At 41.6% G+C, this 12,500-nt stretch overlaps 1 protein-coding gene across 1 annotated transcript in view; it reads left to right on the top strand.

Annotated features, from left to right (window-relative positions):
- The window catches only part of LOC118372076 (insulin-like growth factor-binding protein 3), a 74,272-nt gene that overhangs the window by 22,383 nt on the left and 39,389 nt on the right, over positions 1-12,500 (top strand). The window contains exon 2 of the mRNA XM_052480028.1: positions 3,168-3,442. Coding sequence (XP_052335988.1) covers positions 3,168-3,442 — 275 coding nt within the window. The remainder of the gene's footprint in view (positions 1-3,167; positions 3,443-12,500) is intronic.

Below are 12,500 nucleotides of genomic sequence, written 5' to 3'. Positions count from 1 at the left end.
TTAGTGATGGCCTAGGAACAGTGGGTTAACTGCTTTTTTCAGGAGCAGAACAACAGATTTTTAACTTGTCAGCTCAGGGATTTGATCTTGCAACCTTTCGGTTACTAGTCCAATGCTCTAACCACTAGGCTACCTGCCACCCCGGCTGTGTGGTCCCATGGTGTTTATACTTGCGTGCTATTGTTTGTGCAGATGAAAGTGGTACCTTCAGGATTTTGGAAATTTTGGAAAATGAACCAGACTTGTGGAGGTCTACAATTGGAGGTATTGGCTGATTTCTTCAGATTTTACCATGATGTCAGCAAAGAGGCACTCAAATAATGTCAATTAGCCTATCAGAAGCTTCTAAAGCCATGACATAATTTTCTGGAATTTCCCAAGCTGTTTAAAGGCACAGGCAACGTAGTGTATGTAATCTTCTGACCCACTGTAATTGTGATACAGTGAATTATAAGTGAAATAATCTGTCTGTAAGCAATTGTTGGAAAAATTACTTGGGTCATGCACAAAGTAGATGTCCTAAGCAGATCACTGCGCCTGTACACAGCTCATCTGTAAATAGCCCATCCAATCTACCTCATCCCCATACTGTATTTATTTATTTATCTTGCTCCTTTGCACCCCAGTATCTCTACTTGCGCATTCCTCTTCTGCACACCCTACCATTCCAGTGTCTTATGGCTTGAATCCCGCTAACGGGATCGATATGACAATAGCCAGTGAAAGTGCAGGGCGCCAAATTCAAAACAACATAAATCTCCTAAGCAAAATTCCTCAAACATCCAACTATTTTACACCGTTTCAAGATAAACTTGTTGTTAATCCAACAACACATCACTAACCTTTGATGATATTCATAAGATGACACTCATAAGACATCATGTTACACAATACATGTATGTTTTGCTCGATAAAGTTCATATTTATATACAAAAATCTGAGTTTACAAGCGCGTTATGTTTAGTAGTTCCAAAACATCCGGTTATTTTGCAGAGAGCCACATCAATTTACAGAAATACTCATAACATTTACATTTACATTTAAGTCATTTAGCAAACGCTCTTATCCAGAGCGACTTACAAATGGTGCATTCACCTTATGACATCCAGTAGAACAGTCACTTTACAATAGTGCATCTAAATCTTGGGGGGTGAGAAGGATTACTTATCCTATTAGGTATAAAAGGTGGGGTTTCAGGTGTCTGAGGTGGTGATTGACTGTCCTGGCGTCGTGAGGGAGTTTGTTCCACCATTGGGGGCCAGAAAACAGTTTTGACTGGGCTGAGTGGAACTTTTCCTCAGTGGTAGGGAGGCGAGCAGGCCAGAGGTGGATGAACGCAGTGCCCTTGTTTGGGTGTAGGGCCTGATCAGAGCCTGGAGGTACTAGGTGCCGTTCCCTTCTCATAATAAACATTGATATAAGATTCAACTATTATGCATGGAATTATAGATACACTTCTCCTTAACCGCTGTGTCAGATTTCAAAAAGCTTTACGGAAAAAGCACACCATGCAATAATCTGAGTCAGACAACAAATCAAGTCATACAGATACCTGTCATGTTGTGGAGTCAACAGAAGTCAGAAATAACATTATAAACACTTACCTTTGATCATCTTCATCAGAATGCACTCCCAGGAATCCCAGGTCCACAATAAATGTTTGATTTGTTCGATAAAGTCCATCATTTATGTCCAAATACCTCCAAAAAAGTCCAAAAAGTTATATTACAGTTCATAGAAACATGTCAAACAATGTATAGAATCAATCTTTAGGATGATTTTATCATAAATCTTCAATAATGTTCCAACCGGAGAATTCCTTTGTCTTCAGAAATACAATGGAACTCAAGCTAACTCTCACGCGAATGTGCGTGACCAGCTCGTGGCACTCTGCTAGACCACTGACTCATCCAGCTCCCATTCCCCCTCCTTCACAGTAGAAGCATCAAACAAGGTGCTAAAGACTGTTGACATCTAGTGGAAGCCTTAGGAAGTGCATTTTGACCCCATAGACACTGTATATTCGATAGGCAAATAGTTGAAAAACTACAAACCTCAGATTTCCCACTTCCTGGTTGGATTTCTTCTCAGGTTTTTGCTTGCCATATGAGTTCTGTTATACTCACAGACATCATTCAAACAGAAACTTCAGTGTGTTTTCTATCCTCATCTACTAATAATATGCATATATTAGCAACTGGGCCTGAGTAGCAGGCAGTTTACTCTGGGCACCTTATTCATCCACTCTACTCAATACTGCCCCCAGCCATAACAAGTTATTTGCTATTGTTACGTCCGTCATTAGAATGAGACCAAGGTGCAGCGTGGTAAGCTTACATTTTTTCTTTATTTAAAATGACACCGAAAAACAACTAAGTAAGAAAACGAACGTAAAGCTATATGCAGTGCAGAACGCAACTACACACAAACAAGATTCCACAACTTAAGTTGGGAAAAAGGGATGCCTAAATATGATCCCCAATCAGAGACAACGAATGACAGGTGCCTCTGATTGGGAACCATACCCGGCCAAAAAAGAAATAGACAAACTAGAATGCCCACCCAAATCGCACCCTGGCCTAACCAAATAGAGAAATAAAAAGGCTCTCTAAGGTCAGGGCGTGACAGCTGTATTGTAATTACTTCGCCACCATGGCCTATTTATTGCCTTACCTCTCTTATCCTACCTCATTTGTACATGCTGCATATAGATTTTTCTACTGTATTATTGATTGTATGTTAGTTCAACTCTGTGTTGTTGTATGTGTCGAACTGTTTTGCCTTATCTTGGCCAGGTCGCAGTTGCAAATAAGAAACTTGTTCTCAACTAGCCTACCTGGTTAAATAAAAGTAAAATAAATAAAAAATTAATGAAATAACCGACTTTCTAAAACTATAGCTTGTTAATTAACAAGAAATGTGTGGAGTGGTTGAAAAAATAGTTTTAATGAAAGTGTATGTAAACTTCCAACTTCAATTGTATATGTGAAAACTCTGATAGCATCCGAAAGCACCATAATCTCAGTAAAACTTTTCCTCAGGCTAATATAATGGTGTTCCATCTCCTTACCAGTACAACGGTCATATTCTATGACAATCTAACAACACCATCAAGCTTTTTGGACTTAATTTCGAAACTATGACATCATTTCCTGTTGTTTTGACAGAGAACGCAGGCAGGGAGCAGGTGGTGGCGGGGGAAGAGTGGCGTACCAACGTCACTGTGATGACTACCATGGCGGTGGGTGTGGTTGTTGTTGAAGGCGGAGGCAGCAAACACAGAGTGGCGATAGAGGCCAAACCGCCGCTGCAACCCAAGCTGGATGTGATCAAGAAGGAGCAGAATAAGAAGAGCCAGAGCTACAAGATGGAGTCAGGATCTGGGGGAGTCAAAGCCAACATTCCCAGGTTTTCTCTGGAGGACAAGAGGGAGACCGAATATGTAAGTAATGACTCCGTCTAGCAGCATGGATATAGATATTTAACTAATACCAACCACACCTATTTCTCACCTACCATACAGAGAACCACCTGTTTACTGACACACACAGACCCCCCTCATCTGTTTACTGACACACACAGATTCCCCCCTCATCTGTTTACTGACACACACAGACCCCCCTCTCATCTGTTTACTGACACACACATACCCCCCTCATCTGTTTACTGACACACACAGACCCCCCTCATCTGTTTACTGACACACACAGACCCCCCTCATCTGTTTACTGACACACACAGACCCCCCCCTCATCTGTTTACTGACACACACAGACCCCCCTCATCTGTTTACTGACACACACCCATACTTTACTGACACACACAGACCCCCTCATCTGTTTACTGACACACACAGACCCCCCTCATCTGTTTACTGACACACACAGACCCCCCCTCATCTGTTTACTGACACACACAGACCCCCCCCCTCATCTGTTTACTGACACCCACCCATACTTTACTGACACACACTCATGTTAGTACTGTGTTACTACTGTGTTACTACAGTGTTAGTACTGGGTTAGTACTGGGTTAGTGCTGTGTTAGTACTGGGTTAGTACGGTGTTAGTACTGGGTTAGTGCTGTGCTAGTACTGTGTTGTTACAGTGTTAGTACTGTGTTGCTACAGTGTTACTACTGTGTTGCTACAGTGTTGCTACAGTGTTACTACTGTGTTTGTACTGTGTTAGTACTGGGTTAGTACTGGGTTAGTGCTGTGCTAGTACTGTGTTGCTACAGTGTTACTACTGTGTTGCTACAGTGTTACTACAGTGTTACTACTGTGTTACTACTGTTTTACTACTGTGTTAGTACTGGGTTAGTACTGGGTTAGTGGTGTGCTAGTACTGTGTTGCTACAGTGCTAGTACTGTGTTGCTGCAGTGTTACTACTGTGTTACTACTGTGTTACTACTGTGTTTCTACAGTGTTAGTACTGTGTTTCTACAGTGTTAGTACTGTGTTAGTACTGGGTTAGTACTGGGTTAGTACTGTGTTAGTACTGGGTTAGTACAGTGTTAGTACTGGGTTAGTGCTGTGTTACTACAGTGTTAGAACTGTGTTAGTACTGGGTTAGTGCTGTGTTAGTACTGGGTTAGTACTGGGTTAGTACTGTGTTAGTACTGGGTTAGTGCTGTGTTAGTACTGTGTTAGTACTGGGTTGCTACTGTGTTACTACTGTGTTACTACTGTGTTACTACTGTGTTACTACAGGGTTAGTACTGGGTTAGTGCTGTGTTACTACAGTGTTTGTACTGTGTTAGTACTGGGTTAGTACTGGGTTAGTGCTGTGCTAGTACTGTATTTCTACAGTGTTAGAACTGTGTTAGTACTGGGTTAGTGCTGTACTAGTACTGGGTTAGTGCTGTGTTAGTGCTGGGTTAGTACTGGGTTAGTGCTGTGTTAGTACTGGGTTAGTACTGGGTTAGTACTGTGTTAGTACTGGGTTAGTACTGTGTTAGTACTGTGTTAGTACTGTGTTAGTACAGTGTTAGTACTGGGTTAGTGCTGTGTTAGTACTGGGTTAGTGCTGTGCTAGTACTGTGTTGCTACAGTGTTACTACTGTGTTACTACAGTGTTTGTACTGTGTTAGTACTGGGTTAGTACTGGGTTAGTGCTGTACTAGTACTGTGTTTCTACAGTGTTAGTACTGTGTTGCTACAGTGTTAGTACTGTGTTGCTACAGTGTTTGTACTGGGTTAGTACTGTATTACTACTGTCTTACTACTGTGTTACTACTGTGTTACTACTGTGTTAGTACTGGGTTAGTACTGGGTTAGCTGTGTGCTAGTACTGTGTTTCTACAGTGTTAGTACTGTGTTACTACTGGGTTAGTACTGGGTTAGTGCTGTACTAGTACTGTGTTTCTACAGTGTTAGTACTGTGTTGCTACAGTGTTAGTACTGTGTTAGTACTGGGTTAGTACTGGGTTAGTGCTGTGCTAGTACTGTGTTGCTACAGTGTTAGTACTGTGTTGCTACAGTGTTTGTACTGTGTTAGTACTGGGTTAGTACTGGGTTAGTGCTGTGTTGCTACAGTGTTAGTACTGTGTTAGTACAGTGTTACTACTGTGTTAGTACTGTGTTAGTACTGTGTTAGTACTGGGTTAGTGCTGTGCTAGTACTGTGTTGCTACAGTGTTAGTACTGTGTTGCTACAGTGTTAGTACTGTGTTAGTACTGGGTTAGTACTGGGTTAGTGCTGTGCTAGTACTGTGTTGCTACAGTGTTACTACTGTGTTACTACTGTGTTACTACAGTGTTTGTACTGTGTTAGTACTGGGTTAGTACTGGGTTAGTGCTGTGCTAGTACTGTGTTTCTACAGTGTTAGTACTGTGTTAGTACTGGGTTAGTGCTGTGCTAGTACTGTGTTGCTACAGTGTTAGTACTGTGTTGCTACAGTGTTAGTACTGTGTTAGTACTGGGTTAGTGCTGTGCTAGTACTGTGTTACTACAGTGTTAGTACTGGGTTAGTGCTGTGCTAGTACTGGGTTAGTGCTGTGCTAGTACTGTGTTGCTACAGTGTTAGTACTGTGTTGCTACAGTGTTTGTACTGTGTTAGTACTGGGTTAGTACTGGGTTAGTGCTGGGTTAGTGCTGTGCTAGTACTGTGTTGCTACAGTGTTTGTACTGTGTTAGTACTGTGTTAGTGCTGTACTAGTACTGTGTTTCTACAGTGTTAGTACTGTGTTGCTACAGTGTTTGTACTGTGTTAGTACTGGGTTAGTACTGGGTTAGTGCTGTACTAGTACTGTGTTTCTACAGTGTTAGTACTGTGTTGCTACAGTGTTAGTACTGTGTTAGTACTGGGTTAGTGCTGTGCTAGTACTGTGTTGCTACAGTGTTAGTACTGTGTTGCTACAGTGTTAGTACTGTGTTGCTACAGTGTTAGTACTGTGTTGCTACAGTGCTGTACTAGTACTGTGTTTCTACAGTGTTAGTACTGTGTTAGTACTGTGTTGCTACAGTGTTTGTACTGTGTTAGTACTGTGTTGCTACAGTGTTAGTAGTGTGTTAGTACTGTGTTGCTACAGTGTTAGTACTGGGTTAGTGCTGGGTTAGTGTTGTGCTAGTACTGTGTTGCTACAGTGTTAGTATTGTGTTGCTACAGTGTTAGTACTGTGTTAGTACTGCATTAGTACAGTGTTAGTACTGTGTTGCTACAGTGTTAGTACTGTGTTGCTACAGTGTTAGTACTGTGTTAGTACTGGGTTAGTGCTGTGCTAGTACTGTGTTGCTACAGTGTTAGTACTGTGTTGCTACAGTGTTAGTACTGTGTTAGTACTGTGTTAGTACTGGGTTAGTACTGGGTTAGTGCTGTGCTAGTACTGTGTTTCTCCAGTGCTAGTACTGTGTTGCTACAGTTTTAGTACTGGGTTAGTGCTGTGCTAGTACTGTGTTGCTACAGTGTTAGTACTGTGTTAGTACTGGGTTAGTGCTGTGCTAGTACTGTGTTACTACAGTGTTAGTACTGGGTTAGTGCTGTGCTAGTACTGGGTTAGTGCTGTGCTAGTACTCTGTTGCTACAGTGTTAGTACTGTGTTGCTACAGTGTTAGTACTGTGTTAGTACTGTGTTGCTACAGTGTAAGTACTGGGTTAGTGCTGGGTTAGTGTTGTGCTAGTACTGTGTTGCTACAGTGTTAGTACTGGGTTAGTGCTGTGCTAGTACTGTGTTACTACAGTGTTAGTACTGGGTTAGTGCTGTGCTAGTACTGGGTTAGTGCTGTGCTAGTACTGTGTTGCTATAGTGTTTGTACTGTGTTGCTACAGTGTTTGTACTGTGTTAGTACTGGGTTAGTGCTGTACTAGTACTGTGTTTCTACAGTGTTAGTACTGTGTTGCTACAGTGTTTGTACTGTGTTTGTACTGTGTTAGTACTGGGTTAGTACTGTGCTAGTACTGTGTTTCTACAGTGTTAGTACTGTGTTGCTACAGTGCTAGTACTGTGTTGCTACTGTGTTACTACAGTGTTAGTGCTGGGTTAGTACTGGGTTAGTGCTGTGTTAGTGCTGTGTTAGTACTGGGTTAGTGCTGTGCTAGTACTGTGTTTCTACAGTGCTAGTACTGTGTTGCTACTGTGTTAGTACTGTGTTGCTACAGTGTTAGTACTGTGTTGCTACAGTGTTAGTACTGTGTTGCTACAGTGTTAGTACTGTGTTAGTACTGTGTTGGTACTGGGTTAGTGCTGTGCTAGTACTGTGTTGCTACAGTGTTAGTACTGTGTTAGTACTGTGTTGCTACAGTGTTAGTACTGGGTTAGTGCTGGGTTAGTGTTGTGCTAGTACTGTGTTGCTACAGTGTTAGTACTGTGTTGCTACAGTGTTAGTGATGTGTTAGTACAGGGTTAGTGCTGTGTTAGTGCTGGGTTAGTACTGGGTTAGTGCTGTGTTAGTACTGGGTTAGTACAGTGTTAGTACTGGGTTAGTGCTGTGTTACTACAGTGTTAGAACTGTGTTAGTACTGGGTTAGTGCTGTGCTAGTACTGGGTTAGTGCTGTGTTAGTGCAGGGTTAGTACTGGGTTAGTGCTGTGTTAGTACTGGGTTAGTACTGGGTTAGTACTGTGTTAGTACTGGGTTAGTGCTGTGTTAGTACTGTGTTAGTACTGTGTTAGTACTGTGTTAGTACAGTGTTAGTACTGGGTTAGTGCTGTGTTAGTACTGGGTTAGTGCTGTGCTAGTACTGTGTTGCTACAGTGTTACTACTGTGTTATTACAGTGTTTGTACTGTGTTAGTAGTACTGTGTTAGTACTGGGTTAGTACTGGGTTAGTGCTGTACTAGTACTGTGTTTCTACAGTGTTAGTACTGTGTTGCTACAGTGTTTGTACTGGGTTAGTACTGTGTTACTACTGTGTTACTACTGTGTTAGTACTGGGTTAGTACTGGGTTAGTGGTGTGTTAGTGCAGGGTTAGTACTGGGTTAGTGCTGTGTTAGTACTGGGTTAGTACTGGGTTAGTACTGTGTTAGTACTGGGTTAGTGCTGTGTTAGTACTGTGTTAGTACTGTGTTAGTACTGTGTTAGTACAGTGTTAGTACTGGGTTAGTGCTGTGTTAGTACTGGGTTAGTGCTGTGCTAGTACTGTGTTGCTACAGTGTTACTACTGTGTTATTACAGTGTTTGTACTGTGTTAGTAGTACTGTGTTAGTACTGGGTTAGTACTGGGTTAGTGCTGTACTAGTACTGTGTTTCTACAGTGTTAGTACTGTGTTGCTACAGTGTTTGTACTGGGTTAGTACTGTGTTACTACTGTGTTTCTACAGTGTTAGTACTGTGTTGCTACAGTGTTTGTACTGTGTTAGTACTGTGTTGCTACAGTGTTAGTGATGTGTTAGTACTGTGTTTCTACAGTGTTAGTACTGTGTTGCTACAGTGTTAGTACTGTGTTAGTACTGGGTTAGTGCTGTGCTAGTACTGTGTTGCTACAGTGTTAGTACTGTGTTGCTACAGTGTTAGTACTGTGTTGCTACAGTGTTAGTACTGTGTTGCTACAGTGTTAGTACTGTGTTAGTACTGGGTTAGTACTGGGTTAGTGCTGGGTTAGTGCTGTGTTAGTACTGTGTTGCTACAGTGTTTGTACTGTGTTAGTACTGTGTTTCTACAGTGTTAGTACTGTGTTAGTGCTGGGTTAGTGTTGTGCTAGTACTGTGTTGCTACAGTGTTAGTACTGTGTTGCTACAGTGTTAGTGATGTGTTAGTACTGGGTTAGTGCTGTGTTAGTGCTGGGTTAGTACTGGGTTAGTGCTGTGTTAGTACTGGGTTAGTACAGTGTTAGTACTGGGTTAGTGCTGTGTTACTACAGTGTTAGAACTGTGTTAGTACTGGGTTAGTGCTGTGCTAGTACTGGGTTAGTGCTGTGTTAGTGCAGGGTTAGTACTGGGTTAGTGCTGTGTTAGTACTGGGTTAGTACTGGGTTAGTACTGTGTTAGTACTGGGTTAGTGCTGTGTTAGTACTGTGTTAGTACTGGGTTACTACTGTGTTACTACTGTGTTAGTACTGTGTTACTACTGTGTTAGTACTGGGTTAGTGCTGTGCTAGTACTGTGTTGCTACAGTGTTACTACTGTGTTATTACAGTGTTTGTACTGTGTTAGTAGTACTGTGTTAGTACTGGGTTAGTACTGGGTTAGTGCTGTACTAGTACTGTGTTTCTACAGTGTTAGTACTGTGTTGCTACAGTGTTTGTACTGGGTTAGTACTGTGTTACTACTGTGTTACTACTGTGTTAGTACTGGGTTAGTACTGGGTTAGTGGTGTGCTTGTACTGTGTTTCTACAGTGTTAGTACTGTTTTAGTACTGGGTTAGTACTGGGTTAGTGCTGTACTAGTACTGTGTTTCTACAGTGTTAGTACTGTGTTGCTACAGTGTTTGTACTGTGTTAGTACTGGGTTAGTGCTGTACTAGTACTGTGTTTCTACAGTGTTAGTCCTGTGTTGCTACAGTGTTTGTACTGTGTTAGTACTGGGTTAGTGCTGTACTAGTACTGTGTTTCTACAGTGTTAGTCCTGTGTTGCTACAGTGTTTGTACTGTGTTAGTACTGTGTTAGTACTGGGTTAGTGCTGTGCTAGTACTGTGTTGCTACAGTGTTAGTACTGTGTTGCTACAGTGTTAGTGATGTGTTAGTACTGGGTTAGTGCTGTGCTAGTACTGTGTTGCTTCAGTGTTAGTACTGTGTTGCTACAGTGTTAGTACTGTGTTGCTACAGTGTTAGTACTGTGTTAGTACAGTGCTGTGCTAGTACTGTGTTGCTACAGTGTTAGTACGGTGTTGCTACAGTGTTTGTACTGTGTTAGTACTGGGTTAGTACTGTGTTAGTACTGGGTTAGTGCTGTGCTAGTACTGTGTTGCTACAGTGTTTGTACTGTGTTAGTACTGGGTTAGTACTGTGCTAGTACTGTGTTGCAATAGTGTTAGTGCTGTGTTGCTACAGTGTTACTAGTGTGTTAGTACTGGGTTAGTGCTGTGCTAGTACTGTGTTGCAACAGTGTTAGTACTGTGTTGCTACAGTGTTTGTACTGTGTTAGTACTGGGTTAGTACTGGGTTAGTACTGGGTTAGTACTGTGCTAGTACTGTGTTGCTACAGTGTTAGTACTGTGTTAGTACTGTGTTGCTACAGTGTTAGTACTGTGTTAGTACTGTGTTGCTACAGTGTTAGTACTGTTTTAGTACTGTGTTGCTACAGTGTTAGTACTGTGTTAGTACTGTGTTGCTACAGTGTTAGTACTGTGTTAGTACTGTGTTGCTACAGTGTTAGTACTGTGTTAGTACTGTGTTGCTACAGTGTTAGTACTGTGTTAGTACTGTGTTGCTACAGTGTTGCTACAGTGTTAGTACTGTGTTGCTACAGTGTTAGTACTTTGTTAGTACTGTGTTGCTACAGTGTTAGTACTGGGTTAGTGCTGGGTTAGTGTTGTGCTAGTACTGTGTTGCTAGTACTGTGTTGCTACAGTGTTAGTACTGTGTTGCTACAGTGTTAGTGATGTGTTAGTACTGTGTTAGTACTGTGTTGCTACAGTGTTAGTACTGGGTTAGTGCTGGGTTAGTGTTGTGCTAGTACTGTGTTGCTACAGTGTTAGTGATGTGTTAGTACTGGGTTAGTGCTGTGCTAGTACTGTGTTGCTACAGTGTTAGTACTGTGTTGCTACAGTGTTTGTACTGTGTTAGTACTGGGTTAGTACTGGGTTAGTGCTGTGCTAGTACTGTGTTTCTACAGTGTTAGTACTGTGTTAGTACTGGGTTAGTGCTGTGCTAGTACTGTGTTGCTACAGTGTTAGTACTGTGTTGCTACAGTGTTAGTACTGTGTTAGTACTGGGTTAGTGCTGTGCTAGTACTGTGTTTCTACAGTGTTAGTACTGTGTTCGTACTGCATTAGTACAGTGTTAGTACTGTGTTGCTACAGTGTTAGTACTGTGTTGCTACAGTGTTAGTACTGTGTTTCTACAGTGTTAGTACGGTGTTGCTACAGTGTTTGTACTGTGTTAGTACTGGGTTAGTGCTGTGCTAGTACTGTGTTGCTACAGTGTTTGTACTGTGTTAGTACTGGGTTAGTGCTGTGCTAGTACTGTGTTGCTACAGTGTTAGTACTGTGTTAGTACTGGGTTAGTGCTGTGCTAGTACTGTGTTGCTACAGTGTTAGTACTGTGTTGCTACAGTGTTAGTACTGTGTTAGTACTGGGTTAGTGCTGTGCTAGTACTGTGTTGCTACAGTGTTAGTACTGTGTTGCTACAGTGCTAGTACTGTGTGCGTACTGTGTTCGTACTGCATTAGTACAGTGTTAGTACTGTGTTTCTACAGTGTTAGTACAGTGTTAGTGCTGTGTTGCTACAGTGTTTTCGTACAGTGTTAATACAGTTTTATAGAGGTGTTATGTACTGTTAGTACAGTGGTAGTACAGTTCTATTGAGGTGTTGTGTACTGTTAGTACAGTGTTAGTACAGTGTTAGGACAGTGTTAGTATGGTGTTAGTACAGTTCTATTGAGGTGTTGTGTACTGTTAATACAGTGTTAGTACAGTGTTAGTACGGTGTTAGTATGGTGTTAGTACAGTTCTATTGAGGTGTTATGTACTGTTAGTACAATGTTAGTACAGTGTTAGTATGGTGTTAGTACAGTTCTATTGAGGTGTTATGTACTGTTAGTACAGTGTTAGTATGGTGTTAGTATGGTGTTAGTACAGTTCTATTGAGGTCTTATGTACTGTTAGTACAGTGTTAGTACAGTGTTAGTATGGTGTTAGTACAGTTGTATTGAGGTGTTGTGTACTGTTAGTACAGTGTTAGTACAGTGTTAGTACAGTGTTAGGACAGTGTTAGTACAGTGTTAGTACAGTGTTAGTACAGTGTTAGTATGGTTTTAGTACAGTTCTATTGAGGTGTTATGTACTGTTAGTACAGTGTTAGTACAGTTCTATTGAGGTGTTATGTACTGTTAGTACAGTGTTAGGACGGTGTTAGTATGGTTTTAGTACAGTTCTATTGAGGTGTTGTGTACTGTTAGTA

This window comes from Oncorhynchus keta, chromosome 26 (genome assembly GCF_023373465.1).
Source record: "Oncorhynchus keta strain PuntledgeMale-10-30-2019 chromosome 26, Oket_V2, whole genome shotgun sequence".
Taxonomy (NCBI): domain Eukaryota; kingdom Metazoa; phylum Chordata; class Actinopteri; order Salmoniformes; family Salmonidae; genus Oncorhynchus; species Oncorhynchus keta.
This window is presented reverse-complemented; position numbering and strand designations above follow the sequence as displayed.